The following is a 16694-nucleotide window of genomic DNA, read 5'->3' as shown; positions in this document are numbered from 1 at the left end:
TTTAATTTTACCGTCACATAAGTAAAAAAAATAAGTTAAAGAGACTTTAAAGAAAATCACGAAAGAAGTTAAAGAGATTTTAAAGAAAATCAAGAGCAGAAAATCAGTTGTACATAATGATATCCCAATCAAAATGTGGAAATATTTTAGTGATTTGGGAGTTTCTTTGCTTACTAAACTTTTTAATGTTATTTTAAAAATAAAAAGATGCAAGAGAATTGGATCTAAGATGTGATATAAATTATAGAGGAATTAATTTTCTGTGTCATACTTTAAAATTATGTGAGAGAGTAATTTAACATATATTAAGACGTGATATAAAGATTTTTCATAATCAGTTTGGATTTATGCATGGCAGGTCTACTATGGAAGCTATAAATTTATTGAGATGTTTGATAGAGAAGTACAGGGAGAGTAAGGAGGATCTACATATGATTTTATTGTTTTTGAAAAAGGTTACGATAAGGCTCCAAGAGAAGACCTTTAGAGAGTTTTGCTGACCTCTTTTTTTGTAAGGTCTAGCATAAGATCAAGTCACATGATTTCTCTACTGACTCTCTTAGAGACCTAGTATTAGGACTTACGTCACTTAGAAAATTCTAATCACATTTTAACTCTTTATAGTCTCATATGTGTGGTTTCAAATCCTCAACATTTAGTTGAGTTGATTGGAACCAACATATTGAAACTCAAGTTGAGCTCCTATAAGGATTGAAAATGCTCTAAGAAGACATTTTGGACTTAGGGGGTTTTATTCTTTGAAGCACCACACACAAACACCACAATACATACCACATACATATTCACACACACATAAACACCACAATTCACATCACACCCACATTCACACTTACATACACTTCACCATTAAATCAAAATTAAAATTAATTTTCAAAAGAATCAATCACAAATCAAAATTCAAAAACTAAATTTGATTTATTTTTGAGTTATATTTGAGAATCTTCAGCGTGTGCTACGAGACATGCAACCAATATCATTTTGCTAAACTTTAGCTTACTTAAATGAAGATTGATTGATATTTTACTTGTCTAACGACTCCGATCGGACCAAAAGATCTCATTCGCTGCGTTGCGCTCAAATTAGACTTAAATCAATCCGATTATCCGCTAATTTGTCCTGACGACCACATATGAAGAAACATACCACTCGAGCGTGTTCAAAATATTGATTTTACACATGAAGGTTACCTATTTTACTAAGGTTTCGTCACAAGCCAACAACAACTAAATTAGGGCTTTTAAATATAATAATGATAATAATAATAATAATAATAAAATAAATAAATAAAATAATCCTTTTATACTCACGCATACCCTCATCCCTTTTGCACGTGCCCTAGCCCCCTCTTCGCGAGAATAGCCGGCCCTAGCCGTCTTTCGCGCAAAGGTCGCCCGTCGGCCCTCCTTGCAGGCGAACGCTACCACCGCCGACATTCTCCCCCGCTCCCGGAGATCCTACCCGAGGGTTTTTGCGAGGGGACTTTGACCTCTTCCTCGCCGGCGACGTCCCGCCGGCGTCCCTCGACACTGGCATCCTTCTTCCCGAGAAGAGCAACAAACTTAACTCTGTTAAAGTTGTGGCAATTGGTCCTGGAATTCGAGGTAGAGATGGGAAACAAATACCTTTTTCTTTGAAGGAAATGTTGTTCTTCTGCCTGACTATGGTGGAACCCAAGTGAAACTTGAAGGTAAAGATTATGTCTTTTCTTTGTTCTCTCATTTATTTTTTGGCTTGAGTTTACCTATTGGTCTTGAAATTCAATTGCCATTTGGTTTGAATCATATTAGAATCATATTATTATGTTTATATTATTATGTTTAGCATGAGTTTGGTATATTTGATTTTTTGCCACGGTGCTGTACTTATACTCTTCTGTACTTTTTTATGGATTGAAGTTTATCTTAAACATTTCAATTAATTTCAAAGAGGGTGCAAACCTGATTTCATATATGTCTATGTGAGGTGAGTTATTGACCAAATTTAACTCATGGAGCTGGTGATTATTTAGTTTAAAAAGCAAAAGGATGGACTCAAACTTGGGACCATTATCTTGGAGACTAGTGACCATCCACTTCAGCTAGGCTCTTTGGTCTTAGATGGGTGTAGACAAGCTAATGCGAATAGGAGGAAATGAGGAAATAAACAGTGCTCACATTTATCCTTTCCAATCAAGCAGGCGACTGTTTGCTCACTTATTGAGCCTGTGCAAGTTTCAGGAAGCTTCATACTCAGTACTTGAGGAAATATCTCACTTAGAGTTTTTTTGGTCAGGTTATAATGATTTAAAACAAGTTTATTTATTGCTTTTCATGCAATATGGCCGTTAACCAGTTACAAGAGGGGAAAACAGCCAAAGGTATTATTGTAAGGAAGATTTACGTACATACCACTCATTTCTATATATTTACATATCCACGCTTAAACTTTATTTTTTACATACATGTTATCTTATCAAAATGTGATTTCCTTTTTTATGTGATATGAAATATGTGGGTGCTATAAATGTAAAATGTAATGTTTTGGTGTTAGATATGTAAATATATACGAATTGGATTGTAAGTACACGCTTCTTGTTATAACTATCTGCTAAAATCCTCATTACAGAGACTTTCAATGCACTTAACAAGCACCATTATCTCTCTTTCCTCACTTTTCAAATGATCCATTATTTTTCAGTAGTGGTTTTGAATTCCTATATATTCACACATCTAAGATCTAAATTTTACATTTTTATATTTATACAACCTAAATCTTTCATATCATATAAAAAATGCCATTAAGAGTAAAATTTTCCTTTTCATGCATAGCTAAGGGGTCCTATATGTAAATTTTGAAGTTTAGGTGTGAGACATGTAAATACACGTAAGAATTGCATGCTACTTGTTCGATGAAATGCTTATAAAGAATGGGATGGCTCTCAATACTTTGCATACAATTCTATAATTTGAGCTTTCATGCGATCCTAGATTCTTGTTGTTTGTTTTTGTGATCTTGTGCAGTGGCCTGATGGATGGGTGTGTCGTCGAGACAATGATCTGACAAATGAGCGTGCAGTGAAGGCGGCGACCAGACGAATAGACGTGTATTTACATGGAACCAACATGAGCTTTCATGCGATCTTTTATATTTATACAACCTAAACCTAGTCTAAAAAAGTTAAGAACTTCTTTAGACTAAGTAAATTCAAAACTAAGAGTGATGCCGGGATGACAGAACTATAAGATCTTAACCTGCGTTGCTTAACATAAAATAAAATCCTCCTTTTAATTACTTCAATAATAAACATTAATTCAAAATACACCGCACAAGATCACAACAACAAACAACAAGAACCTAGGATCGGGCGGAAAAGAAGTGTATATGATTGGAAAAAGTCTACTGATGATGATGTCGATCCCTTTGTGTGTTTCAAGATGGGGCAGTGGGTTTGGAAGCTTAACGCTGATGAAAATTGGGTTGGAGCCACAGATGCCTTAAGCAATCCTTCTTCTCCAGCCATGACTTAGTTACAGTCGTCTTAGGCTTGCTTGTACATTCGCCCAACATCGTTACGCCGTTAATAGAGTGTGAAATTTGCAAATAGGATAATCTAGGTGCGAAATTTGTAATATAAGAAGTTTTGAATGCTATGTATGTAAATCCCCCAATAAAAAATCATTTCACTATTTTGGGCTATTAATATTTTTTAAAAAATTTTCATTATAGATGGTTTGTTAATCATGATGCAATATTCTCTAGGGAAAATTGTCTATTTTGGATTTGTTCCTTTTTTTTTGCAAAGCTCATCCAAAGAAATCCCATACTTATAGGGAGAAAATTCTAGCCTATAACAGAAGTTTTTGTTTAATCATTGAAGCTATTTGATAAGTATAGATAATGCTTGAGGTTGATGTAGAATCATGATTGAGGTTGATGACCGACTTGTGAATTAGGATGGAATCCTAGGAAGGATGAGAGTGTTGCTTACATAACTTTTATGAAGAAAGACATGATTGCTAATTTTAAATGTTCCTCAATTCGTGATATTAGATGAGAAAATGGTGATTTAAAATGTGTAAGTTAATATAAACTTTTAAGTTATGTTGGAGTTGCTAAATGTATTTAGAAATATGATGCCTAACTTTGGTGATTTTTAGAAAATTAAACATGTGAAGGGTCTCTCAAACTTTCAGTTATTTATGGTCATGTCTTTTAATGGATCTATTTGAGGACTAATTGGAATTCAGATGGATAAACAAAATCATGTTGAAGTGTTGAGGTAGGTAGCCTTGAACTTTATAGTGCAAGTAAATCTATATGGATGTGTCCTATTTGTAAGGACTTATTTTGTGGATAAGCATTGATTTTATATCGGCATCATTTTAATTTTCATTTGTGTGGAGATTTTGTTAAGACTTTCTTCAAGTGTTTGTATGTATTTACATATGATTTACACCCCTCTTCCAAATATTGAACATGATGGAAGTACCTTTTTTATTATGAATATGGTTTCATACTTAACATGCTTATTCATGAAATGTTGTTGATGAAGGAGATGTGCCTTATGCTTTGCATGAGCAAAATTTGAAGTTGATATGTGATTATTATTTCGCTCTTAAGCAAAGGCCGAAGAGTCCATCCATATACCGGTACCAATGGCTCTCCATTGGAATTGATGTGTCCACTGGGGTGACAAACTTGCCATTCTTGGCTTCCAATAAGCATAATTACTCATTATACTTTTTTTTCACATTTTATCTTGATTGATTATAATGAGTCTAATAATATTGATAATAAGATTTATGAGTTGATCATTATTTTGACTTGTATTTATTATAACTTATTAATTCATGCATCTCATTAGCACATAATTTTATTTATTTTTTTAATTTTCAACGTTTTTGTGGTGCTCTTCATAATTAAACTTAAAATATAATACTTACACATTATATATATTATATTGGATTGATTAAGAGAGACTATTGAACCCACCTTTGTGATTACATATATTTTTTATTTTGACGCTACTTATTGACCTTAGTGATTCCCCTTATATGTCCCTATTTCCCCAATTAATTCTATTTTATATGTTGGACTAATGGTGCTTCAGTTCTTGGCAAGTATTATTATTTAGCTATGCTTAATTTTTCGGCTTGGACAGTTGTTTATTTATTCAATTATGCAATGCTTTCAAAAGTATTAGATAACCTCGAGGAGATGTGACTGCATAATGCTGGAGGCACTAGGCACCAATCTAGATACTTAGAAAGAAAAAAACTGCATTGTCTATTCAACCAGTGTCTTTAATGAGGAAGTTGTTTTCAAGAGTATAAAGTAATAGTAATTTGATTAAAATGATGTTTAGGAAAACATAGTTTTATTTCTTTCCAAAGCTCCAAAATTAGTGGATATTATTGAATAATGTGTCCAAAAGCCACTTCTACATAAACCATTGAACCATGTTACTATGTAATCATCAACTATCTATTATATATCATTATTTTTTATATTCTCTTTTCGATCTCTAAATTCGTACGCCCCCCATCCTTCCTTCCCAATGGACTCGTCATTTTCTTCATCAATTTATTTATTGTAGAAATTGGAGTGTTCACAACTATATTCGATTTAATTTGTATTCTACTCTGCATTATTGCTTCTCCAAGTCCTGAAGTCTTTCCATATTACCCACTCATGGCACATCCTATTTTTCAAATGTCCGCATTCATCTATTCAATCAAAGAAATTTTGTCCGACTTCTTGGTATATGGTGCCTTTATAGGAATCTTGCTTAGGCGATGCATTATTGCTAATGCCTACATGAGAAGTGCACGAAGCATTATGTTTTACCTTTCTCATGTATCTTAAATGAGTGCTTGATTCATCTTTAGTGACATTAGTTTGTGCTCTACTAGAGTTGTATAGTGGATTTATAGACTTCTGTGTTTATCTAAGGAGTTTATATGTATATTTGTGGATTTAATGTTTAATCATTGCATTGGATCTCGTATTTATTAGAATATTAGAATATTAATATGCATAATTCTGTATTAATTGCTTTGATTTGCTTTTATTTACTTTCCTTTTACTCTTTATTTTAGTTTTTATTTGTTTCCTTACTAATAAATATTCCTCTTTATATCAATAAGTTATCCTGGTTCTATTTTAACACGGTCTCAGAGCCATGGTCTTAACCCATGCTGTCAGCTGGCCTATCCAGGTTTTTTGGTCTGCTTGAGATTTACTCCATGGAGTTAATTCCGCCGTCTGCTTCTAATTTTGCTTTAGATCCTGCCGTTTGCTAAGACAACCATATCCTTCGCTAAGGAAACTTAATATCCCGTCCTCTGCTAAGGAGGATACAACTTTCGCTTCAGATCCCGCCATCTGCTAAGGAGGAAACTTCTTGCTTCAGATCCTGACATCTGTTACAGATCTCGCCATTTGCTTCATATTCCGTCTGCTCCAAACCGCATCCTTCGTTGTTCTAATCAATGTCTGCTAAGGAAAATTCCTCTCCCATAGGTTTGTTAGAGCCTCTCCTACCTTCTTCTAGCTGACCAAGTTAGGAACCCTTCCAGAGGCCATATTTCTTTAGCAACCGAGATTTTTTGATGTTTCGATAACCTAACATCTCATTTGGCTCAGTCATAGTCACGAGGTACCCCCCCTGCACCGAGCTGTCATCAGAAAATGTTCTTGATTCCACCGAAGGATGCATTCCAACCTCCGTTCCTCTGCAGACTGGAGGACAGGAAAACAACATGAACTTCTTGATTACAATCCATAAACTAAACGATAATAACTTTCTCCAATAGTCCTAATATGTGTCCTTCTTCCTCAAAGGGTGTAGGAGATTCAGTTATCTCGCTGGTATTGAAGGATGTATTCCAACCTCCGTTCCTCTGCAGACTGGAGGAAAAGAAAACAACATGAACTTCTTGATTACAATTCATAAACTAAACGATAATAACTTTCTCCAGTAGTCCTAATATGTGTCCTTCATCAAAGGGTGTAGGAGATTCAGTTATCTCGCTGGTATGATTCGTGAACCTCCAAAGACGGACCTAGCATATGGAGCTTGGAAAGTGGAGAATTTCATGGTCATGTTATGACTGATCATCACCATGGAGACTTCTATTGGCAGATCATATATGTTCCTTCATTCTAGAAGTGTCATCTAGATAGCAGTCTATGATACCTACTCAGATGTAGGGAATTCTAACTAACTCTCTGAAGTATCTAAGAAAATTCGTGAGGTAAAACAAGGTGCTACAATGATCTAGTTGCATTATGGATGGAATGCGACCTATATTATGACTACACTTGGGAATCTCCGACCAACCTATCTCTTCTCTAGAAAATTATAGAAAATGACAGCATGTTTCATTTTCTGACAGGCCTCAACAAAGATTTTGACGAAGTCTGAGACCGTATTCTTGGTCAAGATCCTCTTTCTTCTACTCGAGTTGCTTTCGCTAAGATTCGTTACGAAGAGAGCCGAAAAATTGTAGCATCCGCCTTGGTTTCTAATAGTGCTCAATCCTGAGTTGGTCACCCCACTTGTGGCTTCTGTCACAAACCTAACCACACTCGTGATAAATGTTGGAAGCTTCATGAGAAACCTGCATCCAAACCTTCGACCAAATCTTTCATTGCTAAGGGTCTTACTACGATATCTGAGTCCGACATGCTACAACCGACCTCTACCCAGAATAATCCGGAATCCTCCAATTCTCTTAAAAATCAAATGAAGCACCTAATGAAGCTGTTTGGAACTAGTCTGCTCTCTTCTGACCCGTCGACCTCCCACGTTCGTTAATGTACCCATATTATGACACTTATTTCTTTTGCCCCTTTTAGTTCATGGATCATTGATTCATGTGTCGTGGACCAAATGACTGGAAGCTCTCAAGCTTTTTTGACATAGTTTCCTTGCTCAGGGAAAGATATTGTTAAAATTGTGGATTATTCTCAAAGTTCTGTTGTTGTTAAAAGATTTTTTTTAATAACAAATCTTATTCTGGAATTTGTGTTAGATGCACATCTGCTGAAGTGTAACATTTTATCTATTAATAAGTCGGCATATGATATTGATTGCGTTGCTCACTTTTCCTTTGATGTCTATGTCTTTTAGGATCGTATTCGGGGATAATGATTGAAACTGCTAAGAGGATAAGAAGGCTTTACTTCTTCCAAGAGAAAAACAAGGAGAACGAGGACACTCAACCCAATAGTTGCAGTTTATCTTAGTCCACTTAATGTCCCATTATGTTGTTACACTTTTGTTTATATCATCTTAATTTTCAGTATCTAAAGCAATTGTATCCGTTGATACTTTCTTATAAAAATTCTTTTAATTTCAAATGTGAAATCAGTTAGTTAGCTAAACACTATCGTGTTTTTTATCCATTCCACAAATACCTTTCATTCATTTCTCTCTTATTCACAATGACTAATGAAACTCTCTCGCACTCTTAGCTACACCAATAAATGGTGATTTCTTACTTTGATTGATGACCACAGTCAGATGACTAGTCTATATTTTAAAAGATAAATCTGAAGCGGTTGCACTTTTAAGAACTTTCCCACCTTCATTTTGACCCAATTCAAAACCCTTGAATTTTTTAACTCTATATTAAGAGAAATCTTGGTAAGGAAGGGCATCATTCATCATAACTCGTGAATCAACACTCTTCAACAAAATGGGTTAGTCGAGAGAAAAAATCGACATCTCCTCGACATTACTCACTCATTTCACTCTAATGTTCCAAAATGTTTCTGGAATGATGTCATTCTTTCCATCACTTATCTTATTAATTGAGTTCTCTAAAAAATTCACAACTTTCGTTCCCCTTTATCTGTCTTGAGATCATGTTTTCCTAACAATCGGGTCTTCTCCATTTTAGATCCCAAAATTTTTGGGTACACAACCTTTGCTCGGAGCGCGTCCGAATTAGGAGTAAACTTGATCCCATGTTCATAAAACTTGTTTTCATCATATACTCTGCACGCAAATAGGTTATCGATGCTTTGACCCTAAGACAAGTAAGGTCTATGTGAGTGCTGATGTTTTCTTTTTCGAAATTGTTCCCTACTTTGCTAACTTGGCCTCAAGTGAGGGAGAGATAGAGTTCTTAGACACAGTTGCTTACCCTACTTCTGTGGATGTCACCCCCACGTCACCTATCATTGAGGAAGTCTTTGTTCCTTTAGTTCCACCCACTTCTTCTACCACCAAGGAGTAATCTGCCTCTTTGGTTCCACCAGCACATCCTCCCACTCTCCGTGTCTACATTCGACGCACTCGATCTAACGCATCTACTCTGGAGCTCGCTAACCCCTTGCTGGAACTTGAATCCTCCCAAGAAGACATCCCTAGTGCCGCTCCTACTCTAAATGAGGAAAACTAAGGTCCACAATCAGACAGACTCTCTCTATCCCATGGCAAACTATGTCTCTCTTTGTAGATTATCACGAACCTATAAAGCATTTGCTACGACTCTAACCAATCATCAGACTCTATTCACTATTAAGACTGCCTTAGCAGAGCTAGCCTGAAAACCTACCGTCATTGAGAAAATGAATGCCCTTCAGCAGAATCATACTTGGCCATTGTTTATCTTCCTCCTCGGAACCAATGAGTTTTTAGCGTCGAATTTAAATCTGATGGATCCTTTGAACGCAACAAGTTATTGTTGGTCGCCAAAGGGTAGTCACATCTATATAGAGTTGACTATGAGGAGACATTGCCTCAGTTGCTAAATTAAACACCATTCGAGTCCTCTTATCCCTTGCAGTAAATCAACATTGGCCCTTATTCCAGTTTTATGTCAAGAATGCGTTCATGGACGACATTCTTACAGAGGAGGTATGCATGACTCTTTCTCCAAGCTTTGACTCCACTGCCTCCCAGGGGCAGGTATGTAGACTGCGGAAATCCATCTATGGATTGAAGCAATCATCACGGGCATGGTTTGAGAAATTCACTAAGGTGGTGGTAGAATTGTTGGTCGCCAAAGGGTAGTCACATCCATATAGAGTTGACTATGAGGAGACATTGCTTCAGTTGTTAAATTAAACACCATTCGAGTCCTCTTATCCCTTGCAGTAAATCAACATTGGCCCTTATTCCAGTTTTATGTCAAGAATGCGTTCATGGACGACATTCTTACGGAGGAGGTATGCATGACTCTTTCTCCAGGCTTTGACTCCACTGCCTCCCAAGGGCAGGTATGTAGACTGCGAAAATCCATCTATGGATTGAAGCAATCATCACGTGCATGGTTTGAGAAATTCACTAAGGTGGTGGTAGAACATGAATTCACTCAGACTCAATCAGACCATACTCCCTTCTTCCGACATTCCTCCAACGGCCAAATAGTTATCCTTATTCTCTATGTTGATGATATTGTTCTCACAAGGTAATGATCTACCAACATTGAAGTCTCCGAAAGACATTCTCGCTGCTTCCTTTGAAATGAAGGACTTGAGATCTCTCTAGTACTTCTTAGGCATGAAAGTTCGGTCATCTCAAGCTATTTGCTTGTCTCAGTGGAAATATGTGATTGATCTTTTGACAGAGGACAATCTTTTCTTGTGCAAACTAATGGCTGTCCCGATGGATTCCAATGAAAACTTCTTTATGTTCTCAATGCAGTTCCTGTAAACAAGACTCACTACCAACGTCTTGTGGGGAAACTCATGTAAAACTCATCTACTTTGCCCTTGCACGCCCCGACATATGACACGAAGTTGGGATATTCAGTCAATTCATGCATGATCTCTATGAGCACCATCTCCAAGCTGTCTACCAGATTTTCCACTATTTAAAAGGCACACCAGACTTAGGTTTGTTTTTTTTCCCACATCTCTTATTCTATCGTTGTTTACACAGATGTAGATTTGGTTGGGTTTGTCCGTGATCGGCGATCTACCTTGGGGTACTGCTCAATTGTGTGTGGAAACTTGATCAAGTGGAAAAACAAAGTAGTCTGTAATTGCTTGGAGTAGTGTAGAAGTCGAATTTCGGTCAATGTCTTTGGGAATTTGTGAAGCTCTCTGGTTATGCATTATGCTCCACGAACTACGCATGACAGTCTTCACTCCCCCATAGTTATTATGTGATAACAAGGCTGCCATTAGCATTGTTCACAGTCTGGTTCAGCATCATCGTACCAAGCATCTTGAGATTGGCCGTCACTTCATTAAGGAGAAACTCGAGTCCGGGGAAATTTTTGTTTCGTTTGTGCCATCTAGTGGCCAACTATTAGATATTCTCACAAAGAACTTTCCTCTGCCACTGTTCGATGATTTCAAATCCAAGTTGAACATGACTGACATTTTATGCTTCAACTTGAGTGGAGTTATTAGAATATTAGAATATTAATATGTAGAATTCCGTATTAATTAATTTGATTTGCTTTTATTTACTTTCCCTCTACCCTTTTTTCCGTTTTTATTTGTTTCCTTACTAGTAGATCATGTAATGGGTATTACCCCTCTTTACATCGGTAAAATTTACCCTTGTTCTATTCTAACAATATTAGCTCTCTATTGTGATTTTGTTGTTGTATATACAAACAATGTGGACAGGCATGTGATTGTAATTCAATATTGAAGAAAGTCATTCTATTTGGTTATCAGGCACTTACATTTATCGTGATGATTGGGAAGGGTTTGATAAAGTTGTATGTTGGAAAGTAATTTATAATAGTTTTGAAAGCATTTTTTGGGAGTATAAAACAAATTAAGCACGATATTTTGTCATTTTATGATCTTATCTTGAATCTTTTTTGCAATGGGACACATGCAGATAGAAAAACTCTTTCATCGGCACTTGTTGGATTAACCATTTCCGTTGTTGCTCAAGCTCTGATTATAGCGCCACCATTTGGACAGTTGCACTAGAGGCTATGATACTAGAATTCATTATTTTAACTCATATTTTTGAAACTTCAGACCTTCAAATGTGCTATTAAAGTTGAATGGTGAAAAAATATTTTGGAGAAGTTCAGTCTCTTTAAGTTGGTGGTCCTAATTTGACATTTCTTTGGTGGGATTAGCTATTTATCTTATAAGTTCTTTATACCCTTCTTGACACATTCTCTATACTTCTTTTACATATTGCTTGGCATTTTAAACATCACTGAAGAATGCTCATTCACTACCCAAGCCCTCAAACATCTCCAAATCTTTCATTGATGTATTGTTCAAAAACCTAAGCAAACATCCACCCTGGCAAGTCATCAAACCCCATAAAATTTCACAAACCACTCCAGATCATAAGTTCATATTTTAATATGATCCTCCATCTTCATTTCCATTCTTCTGGTCAGATTTAAACCTATTCCAAAAAAGAGAGATCAAACCAACCTAAATTAGCCTAATTTGATATATTTGTTGTTTTTTCTTCTATCATGCCCCTTTAAAGATCTCTCTCATTCCAAAAACTTGAGATTAAATCCCCACAAATTAAACTAAACATCTATAATCATTTCATGTCTCCACAATGAACCTCCACAATGAAACATCTAGTCATTTAAGGTCTAAATTTTTGAGGGGGTTGATTGTTTTTTTTCTTGTTGATAAAACTTGATTGTTTTTTTTCTTTCAACAAATAGAGAGATCACATCCACGATATATTCATATTTTAAGTTGAACAGTCATTTAAGGTCTAAATTTTTGAGGGGGTTGATTGTTTTTTTTCTTTCAAGTTCATCTGTTTTTCTTTTTTTTGTACTTTTATTATTCATTATTGCCTTGTTATTTTTGGATGCCAATTGATTATTAGGGTACTACACTCCCTTATTACTATATGACAATTAGTTTTTCTTGTACTCCTATTTTAATTATATTTTTTCTAGATATCATTTGATTGCTACTGTATGGAATAAAAGTAAGAAAAAAGAAAAAAATTAGTTTAAAAAACTGTTTCTCAGTTGAAATAGACTTCTTTTTATGTTTGGACAACATAGGGAATTTCTCTATCATTCCATTTCCAGATATTTCTGGATAAACCTTCTCACTTTCTAGGAAATGTTTTGAATTTAGGATTGTGAAGCACTGATTTAACACGCTGGATGACCAACTCGATCAATGAAGATGAGGCAACAAATGATTTATGTACAGAATTAGAGCCAGTTATTGAACATTTTCATGATAAAAATATTATATTGGAAAAACAAGGGGCTCACCCTCCCTTGGTTGACAATATACATGGGGGAGTCTGCTCCTCCTCGATTGTCTTGATGGGATGCTTCTAAAGTTGATTATGCGAATTGATGTGAATTAATAACAGATCACTCGCTCTATAACCATTAGTTATGGAAAATGTGTGGTTGGTGTTAATAGTAATGACTTGAGATGCTAATAGATGGCAATGACGATGAGAAAAATGATTGGGCAGAACATTTTACTCTCAACAAGCTTAATTTCTATGCGGATGAACTGTTGGAGATGTTGGCAGTTGATAAGCAATTGATGTCGACAAGCTTGCTATCACATTCAATTCTCTACTTGCAGTGTTTGAGCCATCTTGGCTCTGCCCAGCCCAGCAATTTTTTGTTTGATATTTCTTCCTTTTGTTTTTCTTTTTTCTAACGATTTCCTTTTAAGTTTCTGTAAAGAATTATGATTTTTTTTTTCTTATGCCCTCTATAATCCAGGTTTGTGAACTTTAAGGAAAAGTAGTCATGAGGAAGTTAAAGTATCACGAGAAGAAACTCCTTAAAAAGGTAAATTTCATTGAGTATAAAAGAGAGAAAGGACATCGAGAGGCTCTCATTACGCGTCGATACCAACTTGTTCAAAGAGATGATTATAAGAAGTATTCTTCTACTCTTTAATTAATTTAACTAAGACGTTAAAAGCTGAAATTTTCATATTTTTTCTGTACTCTTCCGTAACTTGCATCTTCTAATTGGATACAGGTATTCTAAAATATGCAATATGGTACAAAAGCTTGTGCACATTTTGAAGCAGATTGATCCAAGAGACCCATATCGCATTGAGATGACTGATGCGCTGCTGGAAAAGCTGTAAGCTTGCTCTTAGAAATTTTAAATTGTTTTTTGATTTTTTGGGATTTCTATATCCTTTGCATTCTTACTATTTAGCGGCTAAACTGATAATTGTCTTATATTGTTGTCGATTGTTTTTTTTTAAGGCTGCGTTTGGAAGAGTTTTGAGATTGCATTCCATTGTACAGGGAGTCAAAAAATTTGTTTGGCTGCAATACCTGTATAAAAATACTTTTAAAAAACTGCCCTTTTTCTTTCAAAGCCATTGCTGTTTCCAAATAACTTTAAAACACCGCTTTCTGAAAAAACAAATTTTTAGCTAAACTTTATAAAATCGAAAGTTCCACCAAACGGAGCTTTAATCTCTTTTCGTTCTTGTGCCAAGTAATTATTGTTCGTTTGAGATATTTTGCTCAGATTCATTCTCTTTAATTTCTGAGTTTTTTCTTGATAAACGATTTAGAAGAAGAGACTATTTTATATAGGTGTCATGATACATTGTTTTTCTGTAGACGGACTTCAATGCACTTGAGAAATGAATTCATACATTTATAAGCTGTGTATAGCTGTCGATTGACTAAACAGCTTTTCTTTGCTTTCTTTCATTTTCCTTTTTGATCACTTTTATTATATCTGTGACCGCTAAGACATTACTTTGTATATACGCTGCAGTTACAATATGGGCGTTATTTCAACAAAGAAGAGCTTGGTTAAGTGCGAGAAACTATCCGTGAGTTCGTTTTGCAGGTAAGAAAAATAATCATTATTATTACACTCAAATCTTTTTAGTTAAAAATATGACCAACTTCACTTTTGCTAGCTTGCTATGCTTGGCATTTGCTCGCTCATGGTTAGGCTTTTAGAATACAATTCTATGTTATGCAATTAGAAAAGTTTTCAAATGGTACCAGAGTCTAGGGGTGTCAAAAATTCACCCGACACATCAAACCGACTTAAACTTGACTAAAAAACCCGGTTAGAGTTGACCCGAATATTTTGCGAGTCGGGTTCTGATCAGAGAATTCGACCTGTTTATTATTCGGATCAGGTTTGAGTTAAACTTGAAAATCACAACATGACCTGAATAAACACAAAATTTCGGGCTGAGTTTGGGTTAGCGTATCAAGTTCAAGTTCGGGTCTTAGTTTTTCGTCAGGTCATTTTCGGGCCAGACCCCCGCTTCTTGACCAGAATTGATACCCTTGTCGGAGTATAGAAGTGTCATTTAGTCCTCAAACTTTTTTAATAGGGGCTGAAAGACATCATTGGGTATTATTTTAGCTCAGATTAAAAGAGTTTAGGGATTAATTTGACATTTTTATAGACTTTAAGGCTAAAATAATCTCATATAAGTAGTTGGGAACTATTTTGAGACTTCAATTATTCCGACGTAGGACTTTTTTTTTCCCTGACAAATTATGGTTAACAGGCGCAGGTTGGCAACTGTTCTTACATACAACAAGTTTGCAGAACATCTGAAGGAGGCAGTGACATATATTGAGCAGGGGCACATAAGAGTTGGCCCTGATACAGTGAAAGACCCGGCTTATCTTGTGACTCGGAACATGGAGGACTTCATCACATGGGTTGATTCCTCTAAGATCAAGAGGAAGGTGATGGAGTACAATGATAGATTGGATGACTATGATGCTCTGAATGCGTAGGTCTGCTTTCTCATTTCAATTTTTGTTATTTCAGAGGCAAATGATTATCGAGGCCTTACATTTTGTAGTTTTATTTATATTATTTAGTGAGGAGAATGACTTGATTGGGGAAGAAATGAGGCGTTTAATGAATTCTGAGGATTGTATTGCTTTATAATTTTCATGAAATGGAGGTTTTATAGTTTCTGTACTGTTATTTTTATGGGGAGTTTACATTCAGCCGCTCAATTCATGTGTATTTACATATCTAAAGCCTAAATTTTAAATTTTTACATGTATGCCACCTTTTCTGCGCATTTCAATTTTTAAGAGTTAAAATAGTGGTATTTTTTATCTGATATAAAGTATTTGGGTGGTATAAATGTAAAAAGAAAAGCGCCCATTTTGAAATACTAGAAGGTTACGAACCGGATAATGGGGATCCAACGGGCATGTCAGTCCAAAATCTGTGAACATGCTATTCTGAATATGACAATAGAAACTAATTTTCTTAGAAGGTGCGATTAGATGCAGGCTTCTCAATTATTACTTGCATATCTAAATCTTAAACTCTGATTTTTATATTTCAAATACAAAGTTTACAAAAAGTGAAATGAAGCTTTTGAAGAATAGGTAAATTGCTATAAATATGAAAATTAAAATGTGCTAGATATGTAAATATATGAGAATTGTGTAGTGCATGTGTAAATTATCTTAGAAATTGAATGGATACATTATATGATTATAAGATGTAATCCTAATAGTTTTGCATTTCATTAATATTACAGAATTGTCATTTTTTTTAATTTTTGTTTCATTATTTGTGAACAGAAAAATTGCGAAGAAATTTGTGAAGAAGGCATTTTTTGCTCTCAAGTTAAGATACAACATGTGTGATTATAAGGGATTATATTACAATTTATTAGTAAAGGCATAAACTCATATGCATAATGTGTTAAGATGCTTGTTTAGAGTTTAGTCTTTCAAATTTGCTCGGTTTGTTATAAATATAATACATTGCAAAATAAATAGA

At 35.2% G+C, this 16694-nt stretch overlaps 1 protein-coding gene across 1 annotated transcript; it reads left to right on the top strand.

The window, feature by feature from the left end:
* Window positions 1–1341: 1341 nt before the first annotated feature.
* Window positions 1342–15866, top strand: LOC110032788 (U3 small nucleolar ribonucleoprotein protein IMP3). Its single transcript, XM_020736544.1, has 5 exons — window positions 1342–1708; window positions 13665–13825; window positions 13929–14036; window positions 14691–14765; window positions 15448–15866. Exons 2-5 carry the CDS (start codon window positions 13692–13694, stop codon window positions 15680–15682), a joined length of 552 nt encoding a protein of 183 aa, XP_020592203.1. The 5' UTR covers window positions 1342–1708; window positions 13665–13691; the 3' UTR covers window positions 15683–15866.
* Window positions 15867–16694: the final 828 nt, after the last annotated feature.

This window comes from Phalaenopsis equestris, unplaced genomic scaffold, assembly GCF_001263595.1.
Source record: "Phalaenopsis equestris unplaced genomic scaffold, ASM126359v1 Scaffold001027, whole genome shotgun sequence".
NCBI lineage: Eukaryota > Viridiplantae > Streptophyta > Magnoliopsida > Asparagales > Orchidaceae > Phalaenopsis > Phalaenopsis equestris.
The sequence above is the reverse complement of the archived record's forward strand: the minus strand, read 5'-3'. Positions and strand labels throughout refer to the sequence as shown.

Bases quoted from the DNA above. Each gene is read 5' to 3' on its own strand.
- LOC110032788 (XM_020736544.1), top strand. From the start codon at position 13,692: ATGAGGAAGTTAAAGTATCACGAGAAGAAACTCCTTAAAAAGGTAAAT. The intron at 14,037-14,690 runs GTAAGCTTGCTC...TATACGCTGCAG, and splicing joins GATGCGCTGCTGGAAAAGCT to TTACAATATGGGCGTTATTT. The intron at 14,766-15,447 runs GTAAGAAAAATA...TATGGTTAACAG, and splicing joins TCCGTGAGTTCGTTTTGCAG to GCGCAGGTTGGCAACTGTTC.